Genomic DNA, 12,843 nt, shown 5'->3' with positions numbered 1-12,843 from the left:
CAAAAAGTTATTGACATTAGCAAGATATGGCTGAAAGATGATATAGTTATTGAGATAGAATGTCAGGGGCATAGTATTTTTAGAGGACAGAGTAATAGGATGAGAGAAGGGTATTACTGTTGATAGCAGATGATCTGAAGTCTAAGAGTTCAGCAGGTCAGAGAGAGAGAGAGAGATTGTAGTCATCACATCTGAGGCTATCTGGTGTGAGATAGAGACACAGGACAAAATATACAACCAGTTGCTGCTGTAGGCTAGAGAATGCAAAGAATGATATGGATGGCAATATATCAGCAAATAAGTTGAATGAGTGTGTGTGGGGAGAGGAATGAGTTGGGAATGATTTCAGCTATGGGGGACATAGATTGTAAGGTAGAAAGGACATTATTATTATTATTATTATGCAGTATCTCCCTGGAGTTCAGAGAATCATTGTGGGAGACCCAAACTAACCAATTATACACACAAACCTATCATACCTTGTTAAACTCATTCACTGACAGGAAACTCACAACTAATTCTGACAATCCATTCCTTTCATTCACCATTCTCAATGCAAAAAATCTGGTCCTCACACTCATTAATCACACACTTCAACTTCCATGGATAGCCCTAGTTCTCTATTTGTCATATACTGAAAAATTTCCTTTGCATCAGTTTTATAAAACCTCTTTAATATCTTCAAAGTTTATTTTCCACCTGTCAACTAAACTGTAACCCATAAACCTTCAACCTGTCCTCATAGGAAACTTTCAACAGACCTGTGACCATCTTGGTCATTTGTCTCTGAATCCTCTCTGCCACCTCCTGGTCCCAAAGAAACCCAATTGACCAAATCTGCACACAGTAGTCAAGATGTGGCTGAATCGCGGCCTTAGAAAGAGGGATAATAACTTTCTAGTCATTTACTTGTTAGGATGTTTTTCAACATTCAAGTAATCCTTTGAGTAATTAATCTTATTTTCCTAACTTTTGTGATATGTCCCCTGAACTTCAACTCTGTCCACCATTATCCTCAAGTCCCTAGCCTCATCAATTTCCTGCAATCTGGTACCATCAATATGATACTCTGCATGCAACTTTTTCAACCTAAAGTGTATAACCTTACATTTTGCAACATTAAATTGATAGTTATTATCCTTTGCTTACAATGCCAATTTATTTAAATCATCCTGCAGAATATCTTATCATCTTTATTAACTACTGCCCTCCCTAGTTTTGAATCAACAGCAAACAACTGAATATCCTATCTTAAATCTTTCCCGATATTATCCTTTCTATTAGTGTTACACGGTGATCAGCGTTCATTTTTGAAATTATAGATTCTACAACCGTGTTAAAATAACTCTTTTTTATTATCCCGACGTTTCGATCTTCATATCAGGATCATCATCTGGAGCATACATAAATATACAAGATAAGCTGCGTTACATTTCGGACTGTAAGCTAGAGAAACAATGATTTGATCACATGCTACTCACTGGCGTGACCTCTAGTAAAAAAAAAAAAAAAAAAATACATCAAGCTAGATTTAATTTATGATTACATGAATAAACATTCTTGCTTACAGTTAGTTTTCCTTCCTAGTAACAGTGATGTCCTATTTCTATTATTACAATTGTTATTTTTGATTTAAAAAATTATTTATAAATTACAACATGAATAAACATTCTTTCTTGCAGATTTTTTCTTTAACAGTGATGTCCTATTTTTTAGTGTTAAAGTTGTTATTTTAGATTTAGGATTCTGGATTTTCTACAGTTGTATTTATAGTTATTCTTAGAAAAGAAGGATTCGTGGGACGAATATATGCCTTCCATATGTATGGGATTTTTTAGACCATCATTATTGTTTAGATTGGGGTAGTTGATAATGATCTCACAGGCTTCCTTAAATTTGTGTTCATACCTTGTTTTGGTGTGATGTAGACAACTAGTGCTTTTCCACTCTATTCTATGTAAGGTGTTCTGGGCATGATCAGAAAGGCCAGCTTCGCCATAATTATTATATTTAATGTGTCGTTTATGTTCTTTTTTGTCTGATCGGAATTGTGCGTCCTGTTTCTCCTATGTATGGCAAGTTGCAGGTGCAGTAAATACAGTATATTCCAGGGTGGGTCAGCAGAGGGAGTGGGTCTTTGGATGAGTTGAGTAAGCTTTTTAATTTTGCAGGAGGTTTAAAGGTGGCTTTGAGGTTGTATTTTTGTAGTACTCTGTTTATTTTGTCTGATGTCCCTTTAATGTAGGGAATGGTTATAGTTTTATTGTAGTCTGGTTTGTCTTTGTTTTTTTATTGAGGTCTTGTGGAGAATTTTGTTAATAGTGTTTTGGCTGTATCCATTTTTTTTGAAAAGTATTGCTGATCACTTTAAATTTGTCTTTCACTGTTCACTGGAGCAGATCTTCAGAGCCCTTTTTTTTAGGGTATTGATGACACCTAGTTTTTGTGTTGGGTGGTGGTAGGAGTTTATGTGTATATATTGGCCAGTATGTGTCGGTTTCCAATAAACAGTGAAGGAAAGATTGCCCGGGGGGAGACGTGTGACAAGTGTATTTAGAAATGGCAGTGTGTTATGTTTTTCAATCTCAATTGTGAACTGAATACGTTTGTGTTGCTTGTTTAGGTGGCTAAGGAATGTGTAGTGTCTGGCGGCCATGAGACCAGATCTCGAAAACATCGTCAACGTATCTAAGCCAGACTTTGGGTTTTAAAGGTTGTAGAATCCATAATTTCAAAAATGAATTCACTATTTTATCATTGATATACAAATTAAAGAATAGTGGACCTAGTACAGAACCCTGAGGTACTCCACTAATACCCCTCATTCTCTTAAATTCCACTCCACCATATACTTCTCTGTGGTGTCTGTCTGTTAGCCACCTCCCTATCCATGCTAATAGCTTCATATCCATTCCCATTTGCTCCGACTCTTGTAATAGTTTTCCGTGTGATATTCTATCAGATGCCTTTGCAAAGTCGAGCAGTATCATGATGTAGCCATTTCCTTTATTCAGTTAAATTATTACTTTATTATGAAATGTGAATAAATTACTGACAGGACCTACTCTATAGAAAGGCTTGCTGCCCACTATGGAGTATCACATTCCTATCCACCCACTGTTGGATTTTACCTTGAATTTTTTCAATACTTTAACAACCACTCCTGATATATTATTGGTCTGTAGTTTGCTACCTTTTCTTGGACCCACTTTTATGCAATGCAACTATCCTACCCTCTTTCCACAACCCTGGAACTCTGGCAGAGCTGAGACTTAGATTGAACAAGTTCATTAGAGGCAATGCCAATTCCCTTGCACATTCATGTAGTACACTGGCTGACATGCCATCCCACTACCGTGTTCACATTCATATTTTTCAATATGCTGAACACCTCCTGTTCATCTACCTCAAAATTGATATGCACCTCTTTCACATCAGCAACTGCAAAATCTCCACCTGGATGATACATCTTTGCAAAATTATCACTCAGCAACACAACTTTTTTTGCCTCTGTCACCTTCCTACCATGAGCATTGTTTAAAGTCATCCTACCATAGCCATTTTTCCTCTTACTTGCTACACAACAAAAAAATACTCTTTGGGGTTTACTTTGCCTGTTTGGCTAATTCTCTTTCATAGTCTGATTTGGCCTTCCTTGCTATACTGGTTACTCTTCTTGCTTGCACTTTGTACTGCTCATGAGTATGCTGATTCCTTTTTCTTTATATTTCCTCCACAACCTGGGATATAAAGCAAGAGTTTCCAGCTCTTGCTTTATATCCCTGCTCATCCAATTTGGTTTGGTCTCCTGACCTTGGGTATGCAGTCAGGCAGATACTGCTTCTCTCAAGCAACTCTGGCCACTTCCCATGCACTACAAGGAAAGAATGCCAGTAGTGCATGGGAAGTGGTCAGAGATTGCTTGAAGACAAATATATGTAGAAGGGAATGAAATTTATGTAGTAGCTATTAATGAATAATTATCTGAGTCATCATATGATGGAAGGTACCAGTGAATTGAAAATGCTGCTGTATGTTGATTGTAGCAGAGGATTTGTCTGTAAAAGACATCCACATTGCTGCCAGTTGGTGAGAGCAGTCATGAAGTTTTGATATGGGAGTTGGGTGGCTAAACATGTGGGATTTTTAGTTAAGAAGAGATATGTGGAATTACAGAGCTGGTGATTACATCAAACCCAGGAGGCTGCTGCTTGGAGTGGTGTAATGGAATGAAAAACTGCAGAGAAGGATGTTAATTGTGCATGGAATGGTTAAGAGGTGTTTGAAGGAAGCACTATACCTAAAGTCAGGTGAATAAATCAAGTAGGAATCAAATAGACGAGTAGCATCATCAATCAGAAATTGAAAAAAAAAAAAAAAATTATGGAAGTAATTTAAAGAGAAAGGTGATTGGCAAACTCACCTTGCTGTTTAAATCCGTCCATAAACTTTTATTTTTTTGCTATTCCTGCTTGATGATGCTGCTCATCCATTTATTTAGTCTGATAAGGAAGGTAAAATCAGCATACAAGAGGAAATTGGCTGCACAAATCAATCTCAGAGAGTACTCAAATCTGAGAGTTCTTTTAGCATGTAGCAAGTAAAAGAAAGAATGATTATAGTTGAATAATTTTGATGATAATGGCAGGAAGGGGACTTAACCACACAAAATAGTTAAATTACTGAGTGATAATTTTACAAAGTATATCATTCGGTCTTTAGATATTGCAGAACAGATGTGACAAGGGTTGGTGTGGAAACAGAGATGAATTAGGTGTGTAGGATTATGGAACATTAATGTGAAATATCAGTCTGTGTATTATAATGATCTAGAGCAGTGGCTTACCACTATATTTAATTCAAGATATTAGATGTACCAGTAAGGCAGTGGCTCGCGTACCACCAGTGGTACGTGTACCATAGGTTGAGAATCCCTGATCTAGAGAATTGGTGGTGCTGTTGAGTTCTGGTAAGATCCCAAAAGAGTGGAAAGAGAAGAAAATAGCTCTGTTGCATAAAGGAGATTCTAACATAGAAGTAGTAGTATTAGAATTCAGAAGTTATGGTCAAGCTATTGTAAAAGTTTGTTCAGGGCAAAATTCAGAAATGACGGGATAGGAATAGGATATGGGGGAAAGCAGCATGGTTTTGTGAAGGATGGATAGTTTACTCACATTTTATAATAAAGTAATAACTGATTTGGATAAAGAGAATTATTACACTATAGTACTACTGAACTTTGTGAAGGCATTTGACGGGATACTGCATAGACCTCTGTAAATAAATTGATGCAGATGGATTTGGAAATGAAGGTGGTAATGTGGATAGAAAGGTGGTATGTGAATGGACATTAGAGTAGTTCATGGAGGAGTACAATTCAGAAGTTGCATGACTGTTGTGCCTCAGGGTGCTATATTCTAGCCACTACTATTTAACTTGTATGTTAATGGCCCAAGGGGAAATATTTTCCCTTGCTTGCTAATGATGTAACATTGATAGAGCAATAATTAATAAAGATGACGGAGATCTTGAAGGATGATTTAAATAGAGGAGAACAGATGTCAGTTGAGTAAGAGCATAGTTAGCTAAGCTTGTGAGGATTAGATTTTATGCTTGTAGTGTGTTGAATGATTGGAATGGATTGCTGAAGCCAGTTGCAAGTTCTTTGTCAGTGAATAATGGTTAGTGCTTAGTCAAATGTTAGTGGGCCTCCCATGAAGAGCCTGCAGCCTGCATGGAGGTGTCCGTATAATAATTATATACTATGAAATTATTATGACTGGTATTTGATAATTTATTAAGATATAAATGAACTAAAAAGTTGGCCTCTAAAATAAATAGAATTAATGCATACAACTTAAATATTCTACAAAAAAATAAAATAAAATAATAATGATAAGTACTTGGGGCCACATGGCTTACTTTGAGAAAACAACAAAATTCATAAAGACAAAAAAAAAAAAAAATTAATTTAATTAAAATAAAAAGCCTGCTAAATTAAAATTGAGTATCTTGCTGATGTCCTTTTATTTACTTCCACATTCTTTTGTTTTATAAACTTTTAGTACAGTAAAGTATATTGTTTTCATATTTTATTACAGGAATTTTTTTTAAATATTAAAGACATCTTACATTCCAGTTCCTCACATGGAATACAAGCATATCATAAATGGACTGAAGCAGAAATGCTCTTGAATAACAAGCAAGTATTTATAAATAAATTATGATCTTTTTATCGGTTCTTTTATCCAATTGTATTATTTATTTAATTTGTTTGATTTATTATTACGTTACACCTCCAAGGAAGTCTAAGGAATCATTGAATGAGGGTGTAAAATCCCTCATGATATGTAACTTTTATTCGTTTTTACGTTTTTATAGGCAGATTGCACTTAAACAAATGTCAATTTTGTCTGTAATAATTTTGTATTTTGTAATAGCTTAATTATAGGCCTTTGTTAAAATAATGTGGCACATGATGTCATTATGTATTGCTGTTAATCCAGGTCCATGTATGACAATTTCAAAAGACACGCAAAGAGATGAAGTCATTATGTATCGCTATTAATCCAGGTCCATGTATGGCAATTTTGAAAGACGCACGAAGCATGACATCATTATGTATTGCTGTTAATCCGCGGCCATGTATGGCGATTTCAAAAGATGCGCAAAGCATGACATCATTATGTATCGCTGTTAATCTGCGTCCATGTACGGCAATTTCAAAAGAGGCGCGAAGCATGGCGTCATTATGTATCGCTGTTAATCTGTGTCCATGTATGGCAATTTCAGAAGATGTATGAAGCATGACGCATAATTATGTATCGCTGTCAATCTCTGTCCATGTATGGAAATTTCAAAAGACGCCTGAAGCATGATGCATCATTATGTTCGGATGGCAATATGTGACCATATGTGGAAGTTTTGAGAGACAAGTGCATGCATACAATGGAAGTCTGAGCCTTTATAAGATGAGACATTGAGAAGGATTTGATCTCATCATCATCATCATCAAATTCCTGACATGTACCCTCAAGGGGTGTACAGGATATGATAGTACTACACGAAAAATTTACATCATTACTAACTTCCTATCTACAATTTTCCTGCAAATCAGTTTGTTACTCGTCAAGACTCCAACATTATCAGATCTTATATTTCTATCATCTAAGGCACTTTGTACCGTATCCAACCACCTATATCTTGGTTTTCCTCTGGGTCGTTTTCCTGCCAACCTGGCAGAGAACACTTGTTTTTCTAATCTTTCCTCGCCCATTCTGTTTAAGTAACCATACCACCTGAGATTAGCTCTGCTAACGCATTCCTGGATGCTGGCAATGTCAAGTTCTTTCCTAATATCCTCGTTTTTAATATGATATTACCATTGATGCCATCTGTTCATGCCTCTAATCTTTCTCAGGACTCTCATATCTGCGGTCTCTAGTCTTTGGTCAAGTGTTTTACTTCTGAGCCAGCTCTCAGATCCATAAGTTAAAACTGGTTTGAACACTGTCTTGTATACAGCTAATTTAGTGTTCCGACTAATTTCTCTCTTATTCCATATGAATTTATTCAGTTGACTGCCTATCATACTAGCTTTGTTGATTTTGTTGTCTATTTCCATATTTAATTTACCATCTTCAGTAAAAATCGTGTCTAAGTAGCTGAAATGTTTTATTTGTTCCACAGGTTCCCCGTCCACAGCACAGTTGACGTTTTCAATGATTCTGCCTATTTTCATTGTCTTTTTATTGCTGACCTTCATACCATATCTATTACAACAGTTATTCAATTTAGTCAGTGAATCTTGCAAACTTGTAGCGGATTTATTTAGAAGTATAACATCATCCTCATAAAGCAAAGAGCTGACATTAACATCTCCAATTCTGATATCATGTTTAATACCACTTTCCTTCATAATGTGATCCATATAGATATTGAATAACAGAGAGGATAATGTACATCCTTGTCTCACACCAGATTTAACATTAAACCATCTTCCTGTACTTCAGTTCTACCTGTTGACTTACAACTCAAATAAAGACTAAGTATTGCTTGATATAATGCCCCATTGACACCATATAATTGTAGCGTATTGAATAACTTCTCTCTTGGCACCTTGTCATATGCCTTTTCAAGATCGACAAAACTTAAATACAGATCTTTGTTATATTCCAATGATTTCTCAACTATTTGTCTTAAAGTGAAGATCTGATCCTGACATCCTCTATTTGGCCTGAATCCAGCTTGTTCTTCACCAAGCTTTTCTTCCACAATTCTTCTCAACTGTTTCTCAAGTATACTTGCATAGATCTTGTCAGGAACACTCAGTAGGGAAATACCTCTGTAATTCTCACATTCAGTTTTATTTCCCTTTTTATATATGGGTACTATGAGAGCTCTACTCCAATCATCAGGAATTCGTCCCTCTGTCCAGGCTTTCTGAACTATGCAATGCAGCCACTGTAAGACTTTTATACCACCATACGTCAGCATTTCTGGTCGAATATCATCTACTCCTGCTGCCCTTCCACATTTCAAGCCTTTGATGGCTTTTTCTACTTCAAGTATGGATATGTATTCCTGACTGTATGCCTGTTGAGTGTTTTTTACCACTGTGTTCTCACTGCTTGTTTCATTTAGCAATTTTTCGAAGTTATTACTCCATACATCAAGGATATCTTTTTCTCCTTTTTTCATGTCACCTTTATCATCTCTAACTCCTTTTACAGCACTCTTTCCTCCATTTCTAAGCTTCTTCAACAACCTCCAGAATATCTTGCCACCTTCATGATATTTATTTTCTATGTTCTTGCCAAAGTCTTCCCATGACTTTTGTTTAGCTAGTTTTACACTGTATTTTGCTTTCTTACATTTGTCTCTGTATTCTCTAAGAGCAAAATCTGACTTATTTCCCAGGAACTTTTGATATGCTTTCTTCTTTTCCTTCACTGCTTCTTTAACTTCCTGTGTCCACCATGGAGTTCTGATTTTTCTATCCTTGCAGACAACCTCACCACATGCCTCTCTAGCTGAATCAGTCAGGGTTTTCTTCAAGGCTTGCAACTGAATCTCCAAGGTTTGGTTTCTGTTCTCAAACTCTTTCATTTTTTCTTCAATAATCTTTGTGTATTTTAGTCTACAGTTCACACCTGAGAGCTGCTCAACTTTTATTCACTTGAAAACTTTCTTACATGTTATTCTTTTCAATATGAAATTCAGTTTTATCCTGCTCAAGACTAAATAGTGATCGCTTCCAATTTCAAATCCTCTGTACACTCTGGTGTCCTGCACCAAGGAGAAAACATCACTATCAACAATAACATAATCAATGAGATTTTTCTTATTCCTTGCCTCTTTTCTCCATGTGAATTTGTGCACATTTTTATGTTGGAACATGGAGTTAGTAATAACCAGTCCATGCCCTGCGCCGAAATCCAACAAGTATTTGCGATTATTATTAGCTTTGCTCTTTTCTCCAAGTTTTCCCAAAACATTTTTTATGTATGACAATCATTTCCTACTCTGCTATTTAGATCCCCAACAAGGACCAACTTTTCCTTTTTCATTGTGTCAGTTGCTTTTTCTAAAGCATCAAAAAATTCCTCCATGTTTCTTTAGTAGAACCTTCTGTGGGACCATAGCAACAAATAAGTCTCATTGTCCAATTCTCCATTCTGATATTTTCCCACATCACTACTTGAGACTGCCTGCCATTCAAGAAGATTAGCCTCGTATTTTGTCATATTTTGTGTTGAATACTATGGCTACTCCTTCTTTTCCTTGATTGTCATTGCCTGAATATAACATTTTGTATTTATTGCTCAGAAATATCTCACCAGTTTTTGTCTTTTTTGTTTCAGTCACTCCTATTATGTTGATCTGGTACATATCTAATTCGTCCGCTAGCTCCATTTCTTTGCCATTCCGGCTTCTTATGTTGATAGTACCAATCTTTAAATCTGGGGAAGTTGAGTTGGGGGTGTGATTTAGGATTTGTTCCAGTAGCTGACTTTTTGCTGTTCACCCTGGTTCCCTGGTGAAAACAATGGGGGCCTTATTTAACCGGGCGACGCCCCAGCCAGCATGAAATTTTGTCATGTTGTTCCATCATTTTCTATATTGGTTTAAGCCAATAAGAATACAATTTCGTTGGCTAAATCCCAAATTGCCAGCCCATCCTCGTTCGTTCAGTATCCAGGTAGATACCCAACAGGGTGCACCACGAGAAGGTGAGGATTGGACATTAGGTCTGAAGCCCTGGTTGGTTCTCTGCATTCCTTTATAGGCTATGTGGAGGTCTCCTCTCAGTTATACAGCTTTGACCCGTAAGCACCCCAGGATTTGTTCTTCGGGTTGTAAACTTTCTCTTACCTGGGTCTGCCGCTACGTGAGGTCAACTCTCAGTAATCGAAAGAGAAGCATCATAATAGGTCTTAGGTTTCTGAATCTTCTACCTGGGTCTGCTGCCACGTGAGGTACATTGCCAGTAATCAAAAGAGGAGTGTGCAGGTCTTAGTTTTCTAACTGAATCTCCTACCTGGGTCTGGCATGAGAAATATTGTGTCAATCATCCAGACATCTCATTAAAAAAGAGCTGCATATTGCTGCCATGTGAAGGGTCCTAAAGGGCATAGAATAACCGACGACTTGAATAAAAGAAGAAATTTGGCAGGAAATCAAGAACGAGCCAGCAGAAGGAAGAAATACAAAAAAGCATTCTGAATTTACCTGTTCTATAGTTGATCCCCCCCCCCCCCCCCCCCAACTCAGTGCATCCTTCAATATGAGTTGAAATAAATATAAGAAATTCTGAAATTTTAGAAAGAAAAGTGAGAAGATATAAAAAGGATATAAATTTGTGACTGGACTTAGTGAATTAACACTTTGTAACATTAGAGACAGTGCTGAAGAAATATTAAGAATTATATGAAATTATCATGCATAAGAAAGCGGTTAGACTTTTTTTGTTTAATTTTTTTATTTTTATATTTGTCATTTGCATGTTTTGGATTTATGGCCAAAGCAGCTAAGGCTATGAGGCTAATGTGTGCTATGTTATAAAAATTGTATGCTCTCTTCTGGTCAATTTGCCAGGTAAAAAACCTGAGTTTCCACTAAGAAAAACCCTGCTACCTCCATATGTCTTTTTTTTTTAAAGGTTGCAATTATTTATATATATATATTTTTTTTTTGGATTTTTTAAAAATTTATTTTTTACATAGTCCAGAAACCCTGCATCTAGAGACTAGTTTGGCAGTTCATTTCCAGCCAGATATTTGATTTCTTTGAATTAAAATGCTTGCCTGTATTCAAAGCAATTAACTATTAATGCAATTGTTCATTGGAATATAATGATTATCATTATGTCCCTCTAGTTAAACCATTAATGGTTTTCTTCTTCAAAAATGCTAGAGCTTTAAAAGAGTTTCTTAAAAGTTGACTTGCCTCTTCATTAGAGTCAAAAGGAGAAAGCTTGGTCATGAATGCTTCATCTCTGTTCCTGAACAGGACAAATATTGAGGCAGGAAACTTTTAAAATTTTAAAATAACTTTACAGTACAGTGGCATGTTAGACTGTCAGCGATGTTAATGAGCTATTCTTGCACTAAATGCTACTCATCAACCTAGCTTATGGATCCATGATCAATAATAAAAGCATTCAAAAATTATTACCTTCAATAATATTGAAAAAAAAAAACAAGAGAACTGGATGCTAAATAAAAAGAAAATGTCAAAGAATTTCAAATAAAAATGTAATTAAAATGACTGTAGACAGTATTTGGAGTAACTCAGGATGAAGTAGCACAAAGTTGTTTAAGAGACATGTGGAAGAAAATTTTGGACTTAAGAGAGATTCACCATAGTTACTAATACACAGTTGAAGGGATATACAATAGGAGATATTGATGGATTGGTGAAATCAGTAATTTATCAACCAGTGTTCATCGAAAACCTACCTTTACTGGCGGATACATTCATCAAAAGTCTGCTTATCACACCTCAAAAAATTGCTGTTATCGAGTCTTTAATTAATAAAGCACATAACATATGCTCCTCTCCCTCAAGCTTACAACAAAAACTTCTCACTTTCAAAACTTTAATGGAATTTAATGGTTACAATCCTATTCAAATCCAGCATATAATTGACTCCTATGTTACAACACCTCAGGATTCTTCAACAGACTGCAGAGTTCCAATCCCTTATATTTCTGGTATCTCTGAACCTATTTGTAGAATTTTGAAGAAGTATCACCTTATTCCCACATATTTTAATAAATAATAAAAAAATGGAAGCTGGGCAAGAGCATGGTTGACAAGGGTGTTAGAGCTAGGTTTTTTACTTGGAGAGTGGTGAATGAGTGGAATAAACTTCCAGAGTCTGTTGTGGGTGCTACGACTGTGAATGAGTTCAAGGCAAGATATGATAGATACTGTGTGAATGTTGAATAGTTGTTCCAGACATGATGTTAGGGCCTCCCTCGATGAGTCTGTCGACTCCTTGGAGTTTCCCGGAACAATAATAATAATAATAATAATTTTCCTTTTAACAAAATTTCTCATCTGTTGCCATCAACAAAAGACAAACTGTCACCTCTATCATTAGCTGGCATTTACCAGATACCTTGTGAATGTAATCTGACATATTTTGGGCAGACAGGCCATTCTGTGGAAAAAAGAATTCATGAACATCAGTATTATACTGAATACATGAAACCTCAAAAGTCTGGTTTGGCACAATATAGTATTGACACTAAACACAGTATCTGGCGGGATGAAGCCATCTTCTCCACAGAAGCAGTTTTTTTAAATATAATCGTCTTTTCAAAGAAAGTTGAAAAG

General features: G+C 36.0%; 1 protein-coding gene across 1 annotated transcript in view; it reads left to right on the top strand.

Annotated features, from left to right (window-relative positions):
• The window catches only part of CysRS (cysteine--tRNA ligase, cytoplasmic), a 269,424-nt gene that overhangs the window by 194,079 nt on the left and 62,502 nt on the right, over window positions 1-12,843 (top strand). Inside the window, exon 13 of the mRNA XM_090414790.1 lies at window positions 6,102-6,202. Coding sequence (XP_090270916.1) covers window positions 6,102-6,202 — 101 coding nt within the window. The remainder of the gene's footprint in view (window positions 1-6,101; window positions 6,203-12,843) is intronic.

Source organism: Typopeltis vanoorti, chromosome 25, assembly GCF_054136105.1.
Source record: "Typopeltis vanoorti isolate ZY-2024b chromosome 25, IOZ_Tvanoo_1.0, whole genome shotgun sequence".
Classification (NCBI taxonomy): domain Eukaryota; kingdom Metazoa; phylum Arthropoda; class Arachnida; order Uropygi; family Thelyphonidae; genus Typopeltis; species Typopeltis vanoorti.
Note: the sequence above shows the minus strand (reverse complement) of the source record. Positions and strands in the feature narration are given on the sequence as shown.